Below are 22986 nucleotides of genomic sequence, written 5' to 3'. Positions count from 1 at the left end.
AGGGCGAGGGTGAGGGTGTCGGGGAGGATACCAAGAGAGAACGAGAGGGAGGTAGGGGGCTAGGGGTAGGTGTGTAGGAAGGGTGTATATCAAGAATAGGAAGGGGAAGGACGGGAGAAGATGTAGGAGTTGGAGGTATGAGATGATAGGGAAAGATATGTTCTTTAAAAGTGACATCACGGGAGATGAGAATTTTTTTGTTTTCAAGATCGTATACACGATAAGCCTAATGATGATCTGGATAACCCAAGAAAACACATCGAAGAGCACGAGGAGAAAATTTATCACGATGTTGGTGAGTGGTTTGGGCATAGCACAAGCACCCAAATACTTGCAAATGTGTATACAATGGTGGTTTCTGAAAAAGAAGTTCAGAAGGGGACTTATGATTGAGGCTGGGTGAAAGAGTTCGATTACTTAAATAGGTGGATGTTAGAATGCATTCGCTCCAAAAAGAGATGGTAAGATTGGCTTGAAAACATAGACATCAAGCCACATTAAGAAGATGATGATGTTTATGCTCGGTAACACCATTTTGCTGAGGTGTATCCACACATGTGCACTCGTGAAAAATGTCTTGATCATGGAAAAAAGTTTGAAGCGGGGTGGATAGAAATTCTCAACCATTATTAGTGCGTACATGCTTAACAGTGCTATTGAAATGATTTTTGACCATGGCAAAAAAAATTTTAAGGCAAGTAAAAGTATCAGATTTTATGCGCATAAGATAGACCCATGTAGCACGTGAGAAGTCATCCACGATTGTTAAAAAAATAATGTGCACTAGAAAGTGAAGTTGTAGGATAACCACCCCATATATCACAATAAATCCGATTAAAACAAAATGTGTTCTTATGTGTACTCAAGGAAAAAGGTAAACGAGCGTGCTTTGCTCTAGCACAAACATCACAAGAAAAGTGAGAAGAAGAGGTACAACTTTCTCCTCACACCCGGTTCACAACTTGAACCGTGTTTACAATTTAGGCTCAAATCTGCGAACACTCAATGTTGCTTCTAACAAAAGTTGGTGAGTACAATTCAAAATCTTAGTACATTGACATATGATGTAACTTGAAGCTCAGAATGTATGGAAACGATACAATCGTTTATGTATGATATGCTTCAACACACAAATACTCTTTTTATGAAATCTCCCAAATAAAGATATATTTAAGTACTTTGGAGAATTTTAGGGTTCTAGTTCACTTGGTAAAAATGCACAAATATATCTTTTGTGAACTTATCAAAAAGCTTTGAAGATTATATCAATTACAATAAAAAAGGTTCTTTTCAAATATTCAATCTCAACACAATCTTTGTTATATGCAAGCATGTATATATATATATATATATATAGATGATGATGTTCAACATTTACAAACTGAATATATTGTTGTTCAGAAAAATATCCCTCAATAAAATGAATATTTATAAAAACCAAGGATATTTAATCAAGCGATAATATATCTAAAATATAGATCCTTTAACAACCACACATTAGAATCAAATCTTTTTAACCAAAAAAAAAAACTTAATCAAGTAGTGAGATTATCCAAATAATCTATGTGAAAATATACTCACTATCAATCACCCGGTTTATTTCAACAATAGATTTGGAATGAGAAGTTATTTGAAAAATAGATTTACTCTTGAATCAAACACTATTCAACCAATAACTAAAACCTTTCTCAAGTAATGATCTTGTTAAAAAATATTTATATGTATATGCACATTCAAGATCAATTTCTCTAATGATATTCAATAACAAGTAATGAGCTGAGAAGTTCTTGAAAATAATAACTTGAATGATCAAACCTCAATATTAGAATGAAAAACTAGATGAGTAAACAAGTTCCCTTCGAGATTCTGACTTGATTTTCCCAAGCTCGATGATTAGAAGTTGAAGTGTAGGCAATCGTATAGCAATAAGAGCAAGTTTCTTAATATTCTTTCAATAATATGTATTCTTCTCTTCTTGTGTGTCTTAGCTTGGTTTTAGGGTTTAGACATTTAGTATTTATAGTGTCTTACCCTTAGGATTGATCTCAACCGTTGGATTAAAGAAAAAGCTCGCGAGTTCTATTAATAAAAATATGATTTTTAAACTTTCCCGCAACTTCAGGCTACTAATGTTGAAGTTCAGGCTCCTAAAGTGACTTCAGGCGACTGAAGTTCCACTTTAGGCAACCGAAGTACCTCGACTTTCTTGCTGTGTTTTCCCATTAATTCTTTAGGCTACCGAACTTAATCTTCAGGCTCTTGAAGAAATTCTTCAGGCTACTGAGGGTGAGTTTAGACTACTGAAGTCCCATTTTTCTTAATTTTAATTTCTTTTTTTTTTAATTTAAAAATCTAATTTACATTATTTCTTGGCTTTTTATAAAGGTACTTTCCAAGGTTTTAAGAATATTTTTAAGTCCATGAAAGTCCCCTAATGATATACGTGAAATGTATGAATACTAAAATCATTCTAAGTTATGTTGAGCCTCAAATTAAATCATATGAAAATATAAGTACATGAGTTCTAAATACCCATTCTCAAGATATTCTTGAACTTTACCGCTTGCATCTTGATTCTCGTACTTTTTGAGTTCCATAGATCTTACCAAGATATGTCAGCTTTATTTTATGGCTTCCATGACTCGTTATCCTTCCGTGCATGCTTAATATAGTTCCTGTTCACAAACTCAATGCACAGATCAAATACCAAGTGATTTGTCATTATCAAAATTGGATTGGACTCATAGAGTCAACAATCTTTCCCTTTTTGATGATGACAAATACATGAGCAAAAAATATATAATGGGTTACGCCTAACAAGGCTCCCCCTCAATTAATGCATCAAATATTCAATGAATGACAATATGTTCATGTTCATACACAAGTATTTAGCTTGAATCCAAATGAAATATGAAATATGCTCATGATGTTTCAACCATGACATCAACAACAGTTTCTCCCCCTTTGTATATCTCACCCTTTGCATAACTTCAATAACAATTTTTGCTCCCGATTTTTCTTTGCTTCTGATTTTTATGTGTTATTATTTTTGATCCGGATTTTTCTCCCCCTTTTGACATCAACAAAAATGTATATAATAATAAGACATGAATGGACATACCTTTATGCTCTTCTCCCCTTTGAAATCTTAAAGTTTTAATCTTGTTCAACCATTAGATTTTTAACAGACTTTACTTCTCTCCTTTTTACATCAACCATCCCCCTTGCTAATGCATAAGATTCAATGATTATGTGAGGATACCAAATATTGATTGATGTGATATCAAATGTAGACTAATGTTATATCAAATGAGAACAAATGTTAATTGATTTAATACCAAATGTGAATTAATGCGATACCAACATTTGATTGGTTTGATACCAAATGATTACATCTTAAGTGAAGTTGCTCCCCCTGAATTATGTTATCTAATATAATTCTAGGCAACCATGTTTATTTTAGCTAAAAAAAGTATCTCTCATGTTTTTTTCATTTAAGCTCATACACATAATAGCTTATGCAATTGAAAGATCTCTCCCGCTTTAGTTCTCATCCAAAAAAATTTACTCTATTACATATCTCTCACCTTATAGATATTTGCATTAAGTACATTCCGAAAAGAATTATAACCAGAAGGACTAACCATACAGATTTTAATTATATCAATACATTTCAAAACAAGGTCATGTGGTTAACTCAAGTAATTTTCGGCAATGCAATATATTTTTCATTTTGCATATTCAATAGAATCATCATAATTAAGTGCATGTTACAGAAAGTTCACTGCACATCTAAGCATAATGAGATAGGAAATCATTTCGAGATGCTCCCCCTATGAATTTTAATACTTGCATAGATGAGATGAAATATTTATACTTATCAAGGATTAATTTTACTACTAGTTCAAAGTCATATAAGCAATCATTGTAAACTATTTTAGATCAATCATAGCGATACTATGGTGCACATGAGTTCTCTATGCTCTTTCGCTAGGAATGGAGCTTAGTTCCCCTAAATATTTTCAAGCATGCAACAAGTTTAGTTCAATATAGTTTCAAAAATACAACATCATGTGATTAACATGTTGTATCAAATGTGTGCACAAGAATTTACACATATCATTCATGATTTGATACCATATGTAAACACAAATGTGCACACAACTCACCTTAGTCGAAGTGTTGAGACCACTAAGGTGAGTTGGAGCTGAAGATGATCAATCGAAAAAATACTGAAGAAGATGGGCGCCGGAAGAAAAAATACGACTAAGATGGATTGCCGGAAAGCTATGAACGGAAACTAGCCGAGACGACGAACTAGAACTGAGAGGGACGAACTAGAACTGAGAGGGATGATGCTAGAGATGGGAAAGAACCGCCAGATAACTGAGGAATGATGGAGATGAGACTTGCCAGACTGAGATAATGCCGGAGAACTGAACTAATTCGGGATCGTGGGAGAAGACAACCAGAGTAGCGGGTTGTAGAGGGAACTGAGAACAACCGAAAGACTGAGAGATGATGACCAATGAACGCCTGAGCTGTTGGAAATCACCGGAGCTCCACTGGAAGGTCGCCGGAGATAACGGGGAGCGATGGCGGATGCAATAGATGTAGCAGTGTCTGGCCGCGGGTGACAGGCTTAGAGAGATAGCTTTGGATGAGGAGGTTCTTGCAGGGAAGAGATAAGGATCAACTGGAGATGCATCGGCCGAAAACGGAGAGCTGATACCACAAACACTGAGCACGATAGAGAGCAGAGAGCGACGCTGGAACACGGAGATGTAGCAGCGAACTCGTGAGTGCAGAGAAGGAACGGTGCTGGCGTTACAGAGAGTGTAGCGGCGAACTCGTGAGTGAAGGTGACAACGACCACCAGTTTGTGCGTCTTTGGCATCGCCAATCGAAGGTAACCCTCCAAAAAGGTGAACAAGTGAGAGGTGCGACGATAACAAGCTAGAGATGACAAACGCTGTTGATGCCGAAAAACTGGACAGCCGAAGACAACTAACGTCGGAGAGGAGGAACTGAGCTACGTCAGAGAAAGGTCGAGCGGGAGAGAGCCAAGACAGAGTGAGACGAGAGGGTACCGAGAGTTGCAGCAGAGAGACGCCGAAATTGCTGCAGAAGATAGACCAGCGAGAAGAGGAGGCTGGGGAGGGTGACGGCAAGAGAGACCTGCAATAGTGGGGCGGCGCGGCAAGAAAGAAAGAAAAGAGAGAAGAAAAAAAAATTTAGGTTAGCTTTGATACAATGTTAAATTTGGAGGAGAAAATAAAGATGTTTATTGATGCACACATATTACAAGGGATACAAGGATATATATATACATAGATAATTGAGAAAGAGATACTGTATATTTTTCTATATGAAAAAGGTATATTTTTTCAATAATAAATTATTCATTTTTTATTTGAAGCCAAAAGGACTTGAATTTATTTATTTATCTTTAATTCTATAATTTTGAATTTGAAATTGTACAAATTAAAAAAATCAATGTAAAATGATATAAAATTTTATTTAAATTAGTAGACTAACTCAAGTATTTAAATTTTTTAATTAAAATCCAAATAAGCTCAAAAAATTTGGTGAATTTTTACTTGCAACTTGCAAGGGTTCGAGAGAGAGGGAGAGGTATTTTTGGTGGGGTCTCCAAAAATAAAATAAAAATTCAAGTTCAGGAGGGGGCGACCGTACGCGGCCCCCGGGTCTCTGTCACCAGACTGCCGTACGCGGTCCCCTGTCTCTTGTCTCTCTCTCCCTCTCTTCAGCAGGCCCCCTCACTCTCACTCTCTCTATTCTGGAACTGTTGTCTGTCTCTTCCATGGCTGTGGACAGAACCACGGTGAGGGTCTCGCGGATACCCCAAACGGCCCTAGCCAAAGATCTTTTCGATTTCTTTGAGGAGATACTAGGTAAGAACTCAATCTACGCCTGCGAAATCGTCTCAGACCACAAGAACTGGAAATCCCGAGGCTATGGCCGAGTCCAGTTCGAGACACTGGAAGCCAAGGCCACCGCAACCTTCCTCTCTCGCCAGGGAAATCTCGTCTTCAAAGGCTCTGCGCTCTTCATCTCCAAGTCCTTCGACGACCTAATCGTTCGCCCCGTTGAAACCCGCCACCGACTGGACAATGGGTTTCTGTACGCAGGGTTCATGGTTAGAGATGATTGCATGAGTGTTTTGGGGTCGTGGGAACGCGTGAGGGCGTGGGTAATGCCCGAGAGGAAGAGGGTTGAGTTTTGGCTGGAGGTGGGTAAGGTCTATTACAAACTGGAGATTCATTTTGAGGATCTTTTGGAGGCTTCTGGGTGTTGTTTGGGTGGTGAAGGAAAATCCAATGCGATTCTCTTGAAGGTACGTTCCACCTCTGCGTGGCCATTTTTTTTTTTTAGACATTTTGAAGATTGGCTGGTCTTGGAATGTTGAAATCTAGTCTTGGCCCTGCTGATATTGGTAATTTTTTTTTGGTCAGGTTTCCATTTTGACTTTTTCACGTGTGGCAGTTTTTTGATTTCATCTGTCTGCAGTTTTATGGTGACCCGGATTCCCCTTTGTTACTTCTTTGGCGCAAATGTCTTTTACTTGGTCATTTGAGGTTATTCTTTTGTGATCTGAGTAGAAATGAGAATAACTGATTGAGAAAGTATGTGGTTTTACCAAAAGCTACAAGTGGCCCAAATGATGACTGAAGTATTTGGCACGCCTCATAAGCATGTTTTGAAAGCAGTTGAATTGTTTCACTTGAATAGCAAAGCAATCATATTGGAGTACTAGTAGCTACGATTTTGAGGCTTCTATGGCTGATGTTGATGATGACTGGAGGGTAGACTCCAGTGCTAGTAGCCATGCTACTCCTTGTTAAAATGTGCTCTAGTCTTATAAGGCTGGTGAGCCTACAAACTTCATAGGAGCAATTCCATCTCTACAAGCTCTATATGGAAGCATGCTGAGGTCTATAACGCTTGTAATGCTGTTCAGCTTAAGAGGAAAACTGGTTTTTGCATTGTTTTGGAAAGTTGAACCCATTCTCCCTTTTCATAGAATGATTAGATATTATGACTTCGTAGTGTCTTGTAGAATGTATTGGTGATTAAGCTAATAGAATTTCTGTCCTAAATTTGAGAAAAAGGCACAATAAACTTTGATTGGCCAAAATTAGAACTTGATGCTAGAGGTAGAGGCATTATTTCTCATGCATGTCCCTGGAAGATTGTTTCTCATGTCGTGCGTTAGTTCTTTCCTCTCACCCATTTCAAAGTAGGTAATGGCAATAGGGTTTGCTTTTGAGAGGGTGTTTGGGTGGGTAAGGAGTTTGTTTAAGCTTTCATCTCTTCACAACCCATCCATTAGTTCTTTTATTTTCTTTTCCTTTTTTTTTCCTCTCTTCATTTCAGAGGGGGGCTATCTTTTGTAAGATTTTCACTTTTTTTTTTCATGAATCTTAATGAAAGAGGGGTCGATGAGCTTACCACCTTGCTTTTGTGTTGATTTGCATTGAGAGGGTGATTATTGGGGTTTGTTTTCTTCCTCTTAAAACCACTTCTCCCAATTTTTTTTTTACTTCAAGCCACAACATTTAGAAGGCTAAGGTTCATTTGAAGAGTTGGACCTTTATATGGACTCTAATCCCGAATAGAATTAATATAGATGATTTGTCACAGACAAGAATGTTTTGACATGTGCCATGAGTCCGATGAGACGGGCACTCATTTTTTTCCTCCATTTAGGGGGCAACCCACTTTTAGAATGCTCGTTTCTCTTGCTTTGGCAAAGGTTGGGTGGCGCCTTGAAGTGTTGGAGATTTTTTGCTTTTGCAGTATTGGGGTTTTGGCTCAAGTAAAAAGGGCTGTGTTTTATGGTGTGGCACAGTTTTTGCTATCTTATGGACTCTTTGGATTGAGCTGAATGCGAGAACTTTCAAGGGTTGTGCAACTTCTTCATGCTTGTTATGGGATAGAGGGGTGTTCTGGATGCTTTATGGGCCCATCTGTATGGATTTTTTTGAGGTTTATCGTAGTCCAACTTTCAAAGGGTTTGGAAGGGTGCACTATTGTAATTTTTTTTGGGTCGTTGCTCTTTGTTCTTAGAGAACACCTTGTCCTTATTTTATTGTACATTGATTCAATTATAAATAAAATTTTCTCTTTCTCTAAAATAGGTGACTTGTTTGGGCAATAACAATAGTTGGGATAAGGCATTCTTTACTTGATTTTATGCTTTCTGTCCTATGTTATATATTCCTATGTAATATAAAAGGTGAATGCCTTTTTGCTAGGGGTCTTTGATTCTCTTTGAAATTCAGTTACTCTGAATATGCGAGGGTACAATGCCAAATATGCGAAGGTTCCTGCATCATTCTGGATGTGGGCCGATAAAGAAATTAGTTCTGGAAACTAGGTATAGATTAGCAACTTGGAATATAGGGACACTTATGGGTAAAAACATGGAAATTGTGGACACAATGATTAGAAGAAGAATTAATATAATTTGCCTTCAAGAAATCAAGTGGGTGGAGGAGAAAGTTAGAGAAATTGATAAATTAGGATTTAAACTTTGGTATACTGGAAAAGAAAAACATAAGAATGGAGTAGGAATTATTATAGAGAAAAACTAAAATGATAGCATTGTTGATGTAAACAGAGTAGGGGATAGAATTATAAAAATCAAGACGGTATTAGGACAAGAGATAATAAATATCATTAGTGCTTATGCTCCTTAAGCCGGCTTAGTAGAAAATCTTAAGAAATAATTTTGGGAAGATATGGATAACATTATACAAGCCATACAAGGGGTTGAGAAAATATTTATACTAGGATATTTGAATGGACACACGTTGGAAGGGATAATAAAAGTTATGAGAGGATACATAGAGGATATGGATTTGGAGGCAAAAATGAGCTTGGGGGAGATGATCTTAGACTTTTCTATGTCATATGATTTTAGTATAATGAATACTTACTTTTAGAAGAGAGAATAACACTTAATAACCTTTAAAAGTGGATAAAATAGAAGTCAAATAGATTTTTTTTTAACTAGGAGGGTAGATCGTTAATCATGCAAGGATTGTAAAGTTATTCTAGGTGAAAGCCTAACCACACAACATGGAGTCTTAGTGTTAGATATATGTATTAAAAAAATGGAAGAAAAAAGAAGAGAACTAGGTGGTGGAACCTAAAGGGAGAAAATATAATAAAATTTAAAGATAAAATGATCAAAGATGGGGATTGGACTATAGAGGATGAGATAGATACAAGTACTCTTTGGAGTAGATTAGCTAGCTCTATTAAAAAGATAGCAAAACAGATTTTAGGTGAATCAAGAGGAAGATTCTCGAATAAGTGGTGGGATAAAAATGTCCAAAAAACTGTAAAGACAAAAATAATTTGGTATAAAATGTGGAAAAAATGTAGAAATAGGGATAACTTTGAAAAGTGTAAGGATGCGAGAAAAGGTGCAAAAAAGGTCGTTAGTGAAGCTAAATACAGATCACTTAATAGATTGTATGATAGATTAAATACAAAAGAAGGGGAAACAGATATATTTAAACTTATTAAAGTTAGAGAAAGGAAGAGTAAGAACTTAGGAAATGTAAAATGTATAAAAGAAGACATTAAAGAAGATGTATAAAAGAAGACATTAAAATGTATATTGTCTTGGTTAAGGACGAAGACATTAAAGAAAATGGCGAAGTTACTTTATTAAGTTGTTTAATGAAAACCAAAAAGAAGGTTTAAATGTAGATTTGACAAATGAGGAAAAGACTAAAAATATGAGATTTATTCACAAAATTAGAGTTAACGAAGTTAAGTTTGCACTAAAAAAGATGAAAAATGGGAAAGCTATATGACCGGATAATATCCCAATTGAAGTTTAGAAATGCTTAGGTGATAACGGAATTATATTGTTAACTAATTTATTTAATACAATTATAAAAACTAAGAAAATGCTTGATGAATGGAGGAAAAACACTTTAATATCTATGTACAAAAATAAAGGAGATATTCAAAATTGTTATAACTATCGTGGAATTAAACTTATTTTTAGTTTTGATTTGTATGAAAAAGGTAGAAAATAAAGTGTTTGTTTATACGTGCAAAACAATTTTTCATTTGTTATATTTAGATTTCAAAATAATCACCAAAAAGACAACTTGTTTTCCAATTTCTAAATTTTATATATGACAATATTTGGAATCATGGATTTGGAGGCTTGAATTTAAATTTGTGTAGATTTAGAAGAAACTTTATACATAATCTGCACAAATTAAAGTCCAAGTTCCGGATTCCATGCTTCCATACACAAAGTAATAGTTAGACATCTTGAAAAAAAATAAAAAAATGTTTTCCAATTTTTCTATATAAATTTGGAAAATTGGAAAATAAGGTGGCTTTTTTGTAATTATTTGAAAAATTAGAAATGAAAAATAGAACTATTTTCACAATGAAATAGTGCCAAAACTATTTATTGTTGTTCATTCATTTCATACAAACAGTGTAAAAATGAAAAATAAGCTAATTTGTTTTTGTAATTTTTTGGAAAACTAAAATGAAAAGGATAACTTTTTCTCAACTAAATGGGCCCTTAATATTGCTGCTATTCAATAACGTGGTTTTATATACAAACTAGTTGGAGAAGCTAGGACAAATTATCGACAGGGTACACATTAACAATGCCTTTAAGATTTTGTAGAAGATTTATATTGTCTTATTACTTTGGCTAGATTATTTGAAACTACATATTTTCAAAATACAATACCGATATGGTGATCAGTTGGCCTTTGATGACCTTTGATTGACATCTCTTTTTTCAATTGATCTCCTCCTTTCTTTAATCGATAAAGGTTGCAACCTAAGATTGTACAAGTCCAATCACTGTTTGAGTGTTTTCTTTATCTTTTTTCTTGTAAATGAATAGAACTCTTTATTTTGTATGACTCATAACTCAAGTATTTATATTTCTCAAAAAGTGATTCAATTGAGGGGATGTGGTCTTATACTTTTTGAGGTTGACGATGTCGATGAAATTGATAATCAATTATTTTTAAAGCATGTTGATTTGATCCTGTAGGTGGAACCTGTTGGATATGTGGCTCATATTGAATGGAATGCATGCATTGGGAAAGCATGGTGAAGTAAAGAACAAGGAAGTAGGCTGTAGGAAGAAATCGTTGACTGTTTGGTTGATGGTATGATCGACGGTTCACCCTCGGGAGATAACTGTCGACGGTTTTAGTCTACAGGAATCAACTTCGGTATTAAACCGTCGACGATTGTGCTGAAACCATCGACGGTATTATTTGGCGCTAAACACGAAATTTGAATTGGGAAGATCAGTAGATTGGGGGATTTGGAGGATTTTCCTTCGGGATTTACTATAGGAGTATTTTAGATAGTTCTAAGCCTTCTGTACGTATAGGGTTAGAATATAAATAATATTTTGTAACCCTTGATAAAATCTTGACGATTGATAGTGAAAATCAGCCGCTTACTCCTATGGACATAGGCACATTGCCAAACCGCATAAATTCTTGTGTCTTGATTATGTTCTTTTCTTTATTCTCTTTGTAATTGATTGTTTACGTATTGTTCATCATTGGTTGTTGCATTGCTTTTCCGATTCAATTTGTGTTTTCCGCTACGCATTGGCATTCAACACTTTGCATTACAAATTGGTATCAGTGCTATTGGTTGCAATGACTAGGATTTCTTCAGAAAAATTCCTTGGAACGAGAAATTTCAGACTTTGGCTGACAAGGGTTAAGGACCTGTTGGTGCAACAAGGTATAGTGAAGACACTATATGGAAAATAGTTGGAAGGCATGGACGACATGAGTTGGAAGCGAAGGTTGTGGCTACTATTAGGCTTTGTCTGGACGATAGCGTGATGTATCATGTCATGGATGAGGAATTGCCAGTGATAGTTTGGCTGAAACTGGAGAGCCAATACATGTCCAAGTCATTGACGAACAAGTTGTATCTTAAGCAAAAACTCTATGGGCTTAAGATGACAGAGGGTTCGGATATGAATCAACACATCAACGTATTCCATCAGATCATCAGCGATTTGAAGCAGGTTGATGTGAAGCTTGAGGACGAAGACAAAGCATTGATGCTACTAAATTCCGTACCTACATTTCCTACCTAGGAGAATTTGGTTACGACTCTGACATGGGGAAAAAAGACTCTGGAGTTGGAGGATATTACGAGTGCCCTGTTGAGTTTCCATTAGAGGAAGAAGGTTAGCGACGAGAATTTTCAAGGTGAAGGGCTTGTGGTGAAAAGTAATCAGGATCGTGGAAGAAGCAAGTTTCGGGGTGGACCGAGTAACAATAAGGCTTGGTCCAATTCTAGGAAAAGGAAGGACGTACGGTGTTTTAAGAGGGGCATATAAAATCGGATTGTCCGGAGAGGAAGAAGGAAAGTGCTGAAAATAAAGAAGGTTCATCAAACACGACGAATGTAGTGGAAGAAGGAGACTCAAGGAGCGGTGATGGTGATATGTTCTCGGTTTCATCCGGTTCAGATGAGCTCTTGGATTCTTGGAGCTTAGACTCGGCATGCTCTTATCATATGACGCCCAACAAATATTGGTTCACCACCTATAGATTGGTGAATTCTGATTCCATTCAGATGGGAAACGATGCTGCCTGCAAAGTTGTCAGAATGGGGAACATCAGAATCAAGATGTATGATGGTGTAGTGAGGACATTATGTGAAGTTAGACACGTACCAGAGTTTAGAATTGAATTTGATTTCATTAGGCACTTTAGACTGTAACAGGTTTAGTTACAAGTCTGAAAGTGGGGTAATGAAGGTGAGCAAGGGTGTTCTGACTGTGATGAAAGGGCTGAAAATACTGGGGAATATTTATGCATTGCTGGGTACTACAGTTGTAGGTAGAGCTACAGCTGCAGAGTCTGAGTCGGGCAGTACCGTTTTGTGGCATATGCGTTAGGGCATATGGGTGAGGATGGAATAAAGGAGCTTCACAAGATAAATCTTTTGAAGGGGGTCAAATCATGTAAGCTAAATTTTTGCAAGTACTGTGTGCTTGGGAAACATAATAGGGTTCAATTAATGGTAGTCACGCACAAGATGGAGGGAATCCTAGATTTCATTCATTCAGATGTTTGGGGGCCGGTGAGAGTAGCATCATGAGGGGGACATGTACTTTGTGAGTTTCATTTATGATTTCTCACGAAAGGTTTGGGTATACTTCATGCGCCACAAATAAGAACCGTTTGCCAAGTTAAAATTGTGGAAAGTTGAGGTGGAAAACTAGATTGGGAGAAAAATTAAGTGCCTCAGGTCAGATAATGGCACTGAGTAAACAAATTTGAGCTTCAGAGAGTTGTGCGAGTAGCATGGCATGAGGATACATTTTACCATATGCAAGACACCACAACAAAATGGTGTGGCCTATAGGATGAACCGAACCCTAGTTGAAAGGGCTTGGTGTCTTAGATTGAATGTTGGGCTCGTCAAGAAATTCTGGGCTGAGGTGGTGAGTATGACTTGTTTCTTGGTGAATAGATCACCAAGGGCATCACAAGATGGGAAAGTTGCTCAGGAGGTGTGGACAAGTAATGAGGTAGACTACTTCGACTTGAAAGTATTTGGGTGTCCAGCCTATGTGCACATTCTTGGTGAGGAGAGATCAAAGCTTGAGGTAAAGTGTAGACGCTGCATCATTCTCGGATATCAGAAAGGGGTGAAAGAGTTCAAATTGTGAGATCCGGTAACAAATAAAGTGGTGATAAGTAGTGACATAATTTTGATGAGAAAGCCATGTTACGGTGTGCTTAGGAAGAAGAGAAATAGGTGCTAGAAAACTGCAGTAGCAACGAGAATGTGGTGTAGGTGGAGTTGGAGACTCAGAGCGGAAATGTAGGGAGTTCTAGCTCGAGAGATCAGCAAGCAGTGCAGTGGAGTTGGAGACTCAGGGCAGAGATAATGATGTTCAGAATGTAAGGAGATCTAGCTTGGGCAACCAGCAGCATTGCGGTATAACTGTAGACAGACTCAAATGCATCGTCAGGCCACCCCCTAGGTACAGATTTGATGATCTGGTGTCTTATGCACTTATCACTAGCAGTGGGGATCCTACTATCTTTCAGGAGGCAGTGCACAATTAGGAGAAATGTAGTTGGATGGGTGCTATGTTGGAGGAGATGGAATCATTGCATAAGAACCAGACGTGAGATTTGGTAGAGCTTCTAGCAGGGAAGAGGGCGATATGCAAGTGGGCGTATAGGAAGAAAGAAGCAATTTTAGAAAAAGAAAGAAAGAAATTCAAGCCTCGGTTGGTAGCAAAGGAAGGGAGTTGATTATGATGAAATCTTCTCCTCTGTAGTCAGACACACTTCCATTAGGGTAGTGTTGAGATTTGTGGTGCATTACGACATGCATCTGGAGCAGATGGATGTAAAGACAGTGTTCCTTCATGGTGATTTGGAGGAGCTAATTTACATGACAATGCCATAAGGGTTTTGCCAACTTGGACATGAGCACTTGGTTTGTAAACTAAAGAAGTCACTTTACAGGTTGAAGTAGTTTGTGAGGTAGTGGTACAAATGGTTTGACGCCTATATGATTTGTATTGGCTACAGGAGGTGTGAGTACGATTGCTACGTCTATGTGAGGAGTCTTCAAAACAGTACACTCATATTTCTATTGCTTTATGTTGACGACATGCTGATTGCTGCAAGGAATATGATTGAGGTAAATCAGTTCAAGTCTCTGTTGAGCAAAGAGTTCGACATGAAAGACTTGGGTGTGGCCAAGAGGATACTTGAGATGGAGATTAGTAGGGACAGAGCTGTAGGGAGATTGCGGTTATCTCAGGGCGGCTATGTGAAGAAAGTGTTGGAGAGGTTTAGCATAACTAATGCTAAATCGGTGAGTACATCGTTAGTGAGTCACTTTAGGCTGTCTATCGCTTAATGCCCAAAGACGGATGATGACATTTGTGACATGTCGAAGATCCCCTATGCCAATGCAATGGGGTGTCTGATGTATGCCATGGTATGTACAAGGCCGGACTTGGCACAAGCTGTTAGCGCGGTGAGCAAGTTCTTTTCAAATTCAGGTTGACAGCATGGGGATGCAGTCAAGTGAATTCTTAGGTACTTGAGGGGTACAACTGGATACGTCATTATGTTTAGCAGACAACAGAGTGATCCATCAATGGTAGGGTATGCGAATGTTGACTATGTAAGAGACTTGGATGACATAAGGTCTACCATAGGGTACGTATTCACCCTTGTGGGAGGACCTATTTGTTGGAGGTCTATGATGCAGTAGCTTGTTGCTTTATCTACTATTGAATCGGAGTACATAGAAGTGGCTGAGGTTGCCAAGGAAGCGTTGTGGCTTACAAGATTGGTCAAGGAGTTGGGTATCTAGTAAGGTGGAGTTTGGCTGTAGTGTGATAGTCAGAGTGCTATCTATTTGGCGAAGAACTAGGTGTATCATGCAAGGAAAAAACACATTGATGTGCGATTTCACAGGATTAGGGAACTAGTTGCTTCAGGTGAACTTTTTCTTGATAAAGTTCACATTTTTGACAATGCAGTAGATATGTTGACAAAGCCTGTTGCAACGGACAAGTTCAAGCATTGCTTGGACTTGATCAACCTCTCCATGTGCTAGATGGGGGATGTCCCAATTTACTGTCCCAAGTTGAGTAGCGGATTGTGTTTTCATATTTCTCCTGAGTGGTGAATATTTGCAAAGGTGGAGATTGTTGAATATGTGGCTCATATTGAGTGGAACGCATGTATCGAGAAAGCATGGTGAAGTAAAGAACAAGGACGTAGGCTACAGGAAGAAACTGTCGACTATTTGGTCACGGTTTTAGTTTGAAGGAATTAGCTTTGGTATTAAACCGTCGATGGTTGTGCTGAAACCGTCGACGGTATTGTTCGACGCTAAACAAGGATTTTGAATCAGGACGATCAGTAGATTGGGGGATTTGAAGGATTTTCCTCCGAGATTTACTACAAAAGTATTTTAGATAGTTTCTAGGCCTTCTGTACGTACAGGGTTAGAATATAAATGATATTTTGTAACCCTTGATAAAATCTTGACGATTGATAGTGAAAATCAGCCGCTTGCTCCAGTGGATGTAGGCAGATTGTCGAACCACGTAAATTCTTGTGTCTTTGATTATTTGCTTTCTTTTATTCTATTTGTGATTGATTGTTTATGTATTGTTCATCGTTGGTTGTTGCATTGTTTGTTCCAATTCGATTTGTGGTTTCGGTTTCGCATTGGCATTCAACACTTTGCATTACAAAACCCTACCCAGTGCTACATTGTTGTGGGAGCAGAATCCCATATTTCTTATAAAGGACCTTCTAGTTGTCCTAGAACCACCAGAAAGAGATTTTTTAACCAAAGAGAATGCAGTTTGATGTAGGATATTGGGTTATAAGTTTTCAAAACTCAATCACGTATGAATAGAATTGCTGAAGATTTGATTTGACCTTTTCTGACTGTCTTTGTTACTTCTTCTGAAGAACCTCCTAGTTGTCTTAGAACAACTAGAAAGAGATTTTAATGTAGTTTGATGTAGGATACTGGGTTAGAAGTTTTCACAACTCAATCATGTATGAATGGAATTGTGGAAGATTTTACCTTTTCATACTGTCTCTGTTACTCACAGGTCCTCTATTTTGGAGCTTGCATAATGTCTCCTAATAGTCTTCAATATTGGTACTTCTGACATATTGAAGACAACATACTACAATGTGAATAAATGAACAATGTATAAGAAACCCTCATTAGTAAATTGTATTCTCCTTGTTCTGTTGCATTAGGCATGCAAGTCTAGTTGGCTGGAACAACTTGGCCATTTGATGAGTTTCATTAGAATTTTAGCCCATGGGGTTTCCTTTAACTCAAGAAATCTCTAATTCAACCTCATGCTAGGTTACATTTAGAGTGTTATTGTAGGTTTTGTGGTGTAAACGGTGTTGTCTAGGGTTAATGAGGAAGATACATAATATTTTGTTTTTCTCTTAGCCAACAAAAGAAAATGATTAAGGTTGCATGGGTCTATGTTCAACCAAGATAGAATTAATTCAATTGATGTAATCAAATGGCTTCCTGACCTTCTTTTGCATCTTCATCTGACATTGACTGCGTCATCTCATAGTTAATTAGTGTTGTGTTTCCAATATATTTTAGAGCATTATTAAATTTATGTAACAAATTAGCAACCTCATTGATCACATCCATAGTTTTTAGAATCTTATGATTTGCAGTTTCAGATTGCATCATTTGTATCAATTCACGCACCAAATGAATTAAAATCTCACTAGAGAATCAGAAAACTGCTGAATTGTTGCCAAATCTATTGATTCACCCCTTGAATCTAACGAATCAATGTGAATCAATAAATTCATGTGATTCTGTACCTATCAGATCCAGTTGGGCCTGACTTGTTTGAAACCCTGGAACAGCCTTATCTTTTATAGTTTTTTTTTTAATAAAAAAATTGCCTTCCATTCCTTGTCTACATTTGTTCTGTGTTGAAAAAGAGGAGAAAACAGATATTTAGGTCTTAGGTTGCCTTCAAAAAATCGTTCTTCACTGTTTGAGTATAGTGTTCTACCATTGAGAAGGGGGTAGAATACTGGTCCACTAAGGTGTTACTCATGTTTTGCTGTTTTATAAGATTCAATCTTTTTTAATAATTTATTCAAGTATGTATCAGTTTTGTTTAAGTTATTATTATTCTTTTCTAATTAGAGAAAGGATATGCGCAAAATATGATTTTTTTATTGTTGATAAACCCCAAATGTTTTTTTTTTTTCATTTTTATTTATCTTGATTCTTTCCTTCAAACTACATAAAGTTGATTTTTTATCAATCTTTCTCAACTCCTTCCCTTTATTTTAACTGTTTAGAGCAAACATACGCACAAAATATGTTTGTCAAAATTTAAATGTGTTTTATTATTTTGTTTGTTGTGCACATATCATTGTATGCCTGTCATTCGGGAATTTGGAAATTTGCTCTGAATCTTACAATTCAATTAGATTTCCAATTTTCATATCCTGAAATTGAGGTTTTGATTTTTTGATTTGAACCTCAATTTGACAACTATGATCACATCAGCTATAGATACGGGCTTTGGTTTTAACTATGTTTTATATTTCATTAAGAAAATTAATGTTTGTAAACATTGTTACTACCCCAGGAGAGTTTAATTAGTGTCATGCTAAAAATTTGATTTGTGTATTTTAGTCGTATGATGTGTCTATGTTTGACTTGTTATTCCACCTGCATATGGCTGAAACAGGGAAATAGATGGGAAATGAGATTTTTTTTGTGTCTATTTGAGGCGACGGGGCAGGGACCTTAAAATAGTCAGTAGAGAACTTTATCTTTGTATGGTGATAACTGTTTTCTGTTTGAAACATGAACCCATGTTCTTCACCTGTAAACATCTTATCTGGAACTCTGCCTTTTCCCCAGCTCAAGCATGGACCAAAGATCTACCAGAAAGTTTCTGATCCCGATATAGCTTCAAAATTGTGTGCTGATCGTTATCGTATCTGCAAGGAAGATGTTAAACATATTTGGGTTCGAACAACAGATTTTTCTGCTACAAAATCTATTGGACATTCATCTTCATTTTGTTGGGAAATTGATGAAGGATCATCAGATTTAGATATTTTTGACAGTTTCCCATATTATAAAGAACATACGAAAGACTTGATTTTAGAAGATGGAGAAGAATTTTGTGCTACATCTGAGACTGTTCCTCTTGTTAAATACAAATCAGATTCTAAGTTATCTTATGAAGTCCTGTTTCAGCTCAATTCCCTGGTTCATGCTCAAAAAATTAGTCTCGCTGCAGTGAATAGTGATCTGATTTCAACTCTTAACAGTTTAGCTGTGGAAACCACTATTATGATTCTTGAGAAGTTGCATAAGCTGAAATTCATTTGTTATGATCCCCTGTCATTTGTTAAAACTCAGTTACATTTGCTAGGGAGAAATGGCAAGAATACTGTGTCATCATCCCTCAGCAGGCTAAGTGACCACAATGTTATGAGTTGCCACAGAGTTCTAATTACCCCTTCAAAGATTTACTGCTTGGGTCCTGAGCATGAAACCTCTAATTATGTTGTGAAGAACTATGCATCCTATGCTTCAGATTTTCTGAGAGTCTCATTTGTTGATGAAGATTGGAGTAAGCTTCCATCAAATGCCTTTTCGGCCAGTATTCAGCAAGGTATATTCTACAAACCTTTTAAGACCGGAATATATCATCGGATATTGTCTATTCTACGAGAAGGTATAGTAATTGGGGCGAAGAGATTTCAGTTTCTGGCTTTCTCAGCTAGTCAACTTCGTTCCAATTCTGTTTGGATGTTTGCTTCAAATGACAATGTGACAGCAGAAGATATTAGAGGGTGGATGGGCTGCTTCAAGAAAATCCGCAGTGTGTCAAAATGTGCAGCAAGGATGGGCCAGTTGTTCAGTTCCTCTTTGCAAACTGCTGTTGTTCCAGTTCAGGATGTTGAGATTATTCCTGATATTGAAGTTGTTTCTGATGGTGTTGGCTACTGCTTCTCAGATGGTATTGGAAAGATCTCTCTCTCTTTTGCAAGGCAAGTTGCTCAGAAGTGTGGATTGAGTCAAACTCCTTCAGCTTTTCAAATTCGATATGGTGGTTATAAAGGTGTCATAGCTGTTGACCGTAATTCCTTCCGAAAGCTATCTTTGCGTAGTAGTATGCTTAAATTTGAATCCAAAAACAGGATGCTTAATGTGACAAAGTGGAGTGAGTCCATGCCTTGTTACTTGAATAGGGAGATTGTTGCTCTGCTGTCTACTTTGGGAGTGGAAGATTCAGTATTTGAGACAATGCAAAGTGAACAAATCTATTTTCTGGACAAAATGCTGACAAATAGAGAGGCAGCTTTAGATGTTTTGGAGAGTATGGGTGTTGAAAGAAAGAATGTTCTAGTAAAGATGTTGCTTCAAGGTTATGAACCGATTGCGGAACCTTATCTTTCAATGATGCTCCAAGCACATCGTGAAAGCCAATTTTATGATCTGAGAAGTAGATGTCGAATATTTGTCCCAAATGGGCGAGTTCTAATTGGATGCTTGGATGAGACAGGCATATTAAACTATGGCCAAGTTTATGTCCGAGTAACCATGACAAAAGCAGAGTTACAATTTGAAGATAAGAGTTTCTTCCGTATGGTGGATGAGACAACAACTGTAGTCATAGGCAAGGTGGTAGTCACCAAAAATCCTTGTTTACACCCAGGAGATATTCGAGTCCTTGAGGCTGTCTATGAAGTAGCACTAGAGGAGAAGGGTTTGGTTGATTGTGTTGTATTCCCTCAGAAAGGAGAAAGGTATGATACAGGACTCAATTTTTCCTTCTCAATCCATATTCTTGGAATTTTGTCACCGAGTGTTAACCCAAGAAATAAGCCATAGGGCAGCTACTGGAACAATTGCATTGTTCTACACTTCACATACTGTTTCATTTGTTTTAGCTGTTATGTGATTTGGATGCTTGCAAAATTCAAATTATCAAGGAAAAAAAATCCAATTTTTGTGACTTCCTTTCAAAAATCAACTTCTGAAAGAAAAATGAGTTTCTTTGTTCTGTTATATATTATTTCAACTATCATAAAAATGGAAGTTGCAAAATATTCGAACACCAGAATGTGATAATTTGAGCACATTAGCTCTAGTTCACTTAAGAGGCCACATTAGTCAGAATAATAGATTGAACTACGAAGATTATTTTCCTAATTTAGAACATTTCAAGCTTCATAGTGTTGTCATTTTCTCCAAGCTCTCAGAATAGTATTTTTTTTTTTGAAACACCTGGAATGGATTTAGGGGGAACTTATTCTATCCTAGTTGTTCTGGTGATGCAAAAAATAATAATACTGAAATAAAAGGTTAAAAATGGTGATTCCTGTCTTACATTTGTGCTTCTATCACCATGACCATCATCATCCTCCACCCTAAGTAATTTTGTTGGGTTTAAAATCATCATCATCATTGTTATTATTGTGGAGGCATCATGCATCCTAGGTGTAAGTGAGATTTTGCTGCATTCTTTTGTTGCTTTCTAATAAAAAAAGCAATCTTTTCTTGTACTTGGGCTGGCAGCACAATGATTGTTTATTAACCTGTAATTGTCTTGCTACTTAGTGGTAACTTTTCTGTTCTTTGTTAAATCCTTCTTGTGCAAGTGAATAGTGTGATTCCTCCATTGGAGTACCATTACACATATCCAGATGAAGTAAATAAAATATGATAATGGAAATTGATTGGTTCTTAACACACTCAAATAGACAAAAATAATCAGTGAGAAACCTCAGGAGTTTATACGTGAATTGTAATGATGATGCATTTACAGGCCCCACCCTAATGAATGTTCTGGTGGTGATCTCGATGGTGATTTATTTTTTATAAGCTGGGACAAAGGACTCATCCCAACCCAAACTGAGAACCCCATGGACTACACCGGCCGAAGAACTCGTCAAATGGACCACGACGTTACCTTAGAGGTGACTGACATCCTTCATTATAAAATTGCATAATATGTTGTTGCTTAATTACTCATTTTATTTTTTGTTGAATATTTGAATTTTCAGGAAATTCAACAATTCTTTGTTGATTACATGATCAATGATACTTTGGGTGCCATTTCTACTGCACACTTGGTTCATGCAGATCGTGAACCAGATAAAGCGCGAAGTCCAAAATGTCTTCAGCTGGCAACCCTTCATTCCATGGCTGTTGACTTTGCAAAGACAGGAGCCCCAGCTGAAATGCCTATATTTTTGAAACCGAAGGAATACCCTGACTTCATGGGGAGGGGAGACAAGCACACATACACTTCTGTTGGAATATTAGGGAAACTCTACCGTGCCACCACTGAATCAAGAGTGCGTGAAAGGTCGAGCTTTGTTTGGTCTCAGAAGATTGCTGAAGCTGCCTATGATCGTGATCTTGAAGTAGCTGGTTTTGAGGCCTTCCTTGAGATTGCTGTTACACATAAAGAGATGTATATGGAAAAAATGAATTCCTTATTCAACTTTTACGGAGCCAGTACTGAGGATGAGATTCTGACGGGTAATTTGCGGAATCGATCCATGTATCTGCAGAGGGATAACAGAAGATATGCAGAAATGAAGGATCGAATTTCAATATCAATTAAGATCCTTCAGAAAGAGGCCAAGGGATGGTTTCAAAGTGGCTGCATGGTGCATGAGCGACAGATGATGGCCTCTGCATGGTATCACGTGACATATCACCCAACTTATTCCCATGATAGTGGTAACTGCTTAAGCTTTCCATGGATTGTAGCTGATATTTTGCTCATCATAAAGTCTGTGAACAGCAGAAGGGGAACATCTAACCAGCAACCTGTTGCTCACGGCATATCCTGAAGCTGACTCACAGGTGTCAGCTTGGCTGTTTTAAGTTTGAGTTTGCGCGAGCCCAGGGATATGCATCCCTGTGCATGAAAATGTACATGAAGTTGTACCCATTTAATTTTATGCTGTGAATGTGAATGAGGGAAAGCATGGGGAGGCCATAAGATGCAGAGCTAGCAGCTGGAATCCTCAGGCACTGAAATGGTCATCCATTGTGTAATGTACTATAACACGACGAGACTGTTCTTCTGACCTTCATGTAATAACATTTTTTGGAAACACGATTTTAAGCGCATCCTGTCTAAGATAAACGTTGGTATCCTCTGGAGGCAATCCTCAAACTATCGTACAATAAGCCTTATAGGTGGGGTTATTGTGCATTTTGTGCTGGGATTTTTTTTATGTGATTATATCATCCACGTACATTCAATAGGCAAGAATGCATCAATTCCCTTGATGAAGGACGATTGAGGTGAACTGAGATTGGAAGGGTTTTGAATGGTTTGAGGGGTAAAACTTTTCATTGGAGAATATAAACATCCAGATCGATGCA

The 22986-nt window shown here is 37.2% G+C and overlaps 1 protein-coding gene across 1 annotated transcript; it reads left to right on the top strand.

Annotated features, from left to right (window-relative positions):
• Positions 1-5628: 5628 nt before the first annotated feature.
• LOC131146521 (RNA-dependent RNA polymerase 2) lies at positions 5629-22744 on the top strand. Its single transcript, XM_058096154.1, has 4 exons — positions 5629-6358; positions 18487-20387; positions 21410-21560; positions 21648-22744. The coding sequence occupies exons 1-4, from the start codon at positions 5825-5827 to the stop codon at positions 22443-22445; spliced, it is 3384 nt and encodes a 1127-aa protein (XP_057952137.1). The 5' UTR covers positions 5629-5824; the 3' UTR covers positions 22446-22744.
• Positions 22745-22986: the final 242 nt, after the last annotated feature.

The sequence above is a fragment of the Malania oleifera genome, chromosome 13 (assembly GCF_029873635.1).
Source record: "Malania oleifera isolate guangnan ecotype guangnan chromosome 13, ASM2987363v1, whole genome shotgun sequence".
NCBI classification, from domain to species: domain Eukaryota; kingdom Viridiplantae; phylum Streptophyta; class Magnoliopsida; order Santalales; family Ximeniaceae; genus Malania; species Malania oleifera.
Note: the sequence above shows the minus strand (reverse complement) of the source record. Positions and strands in the feature narration are given on the sequence as shown.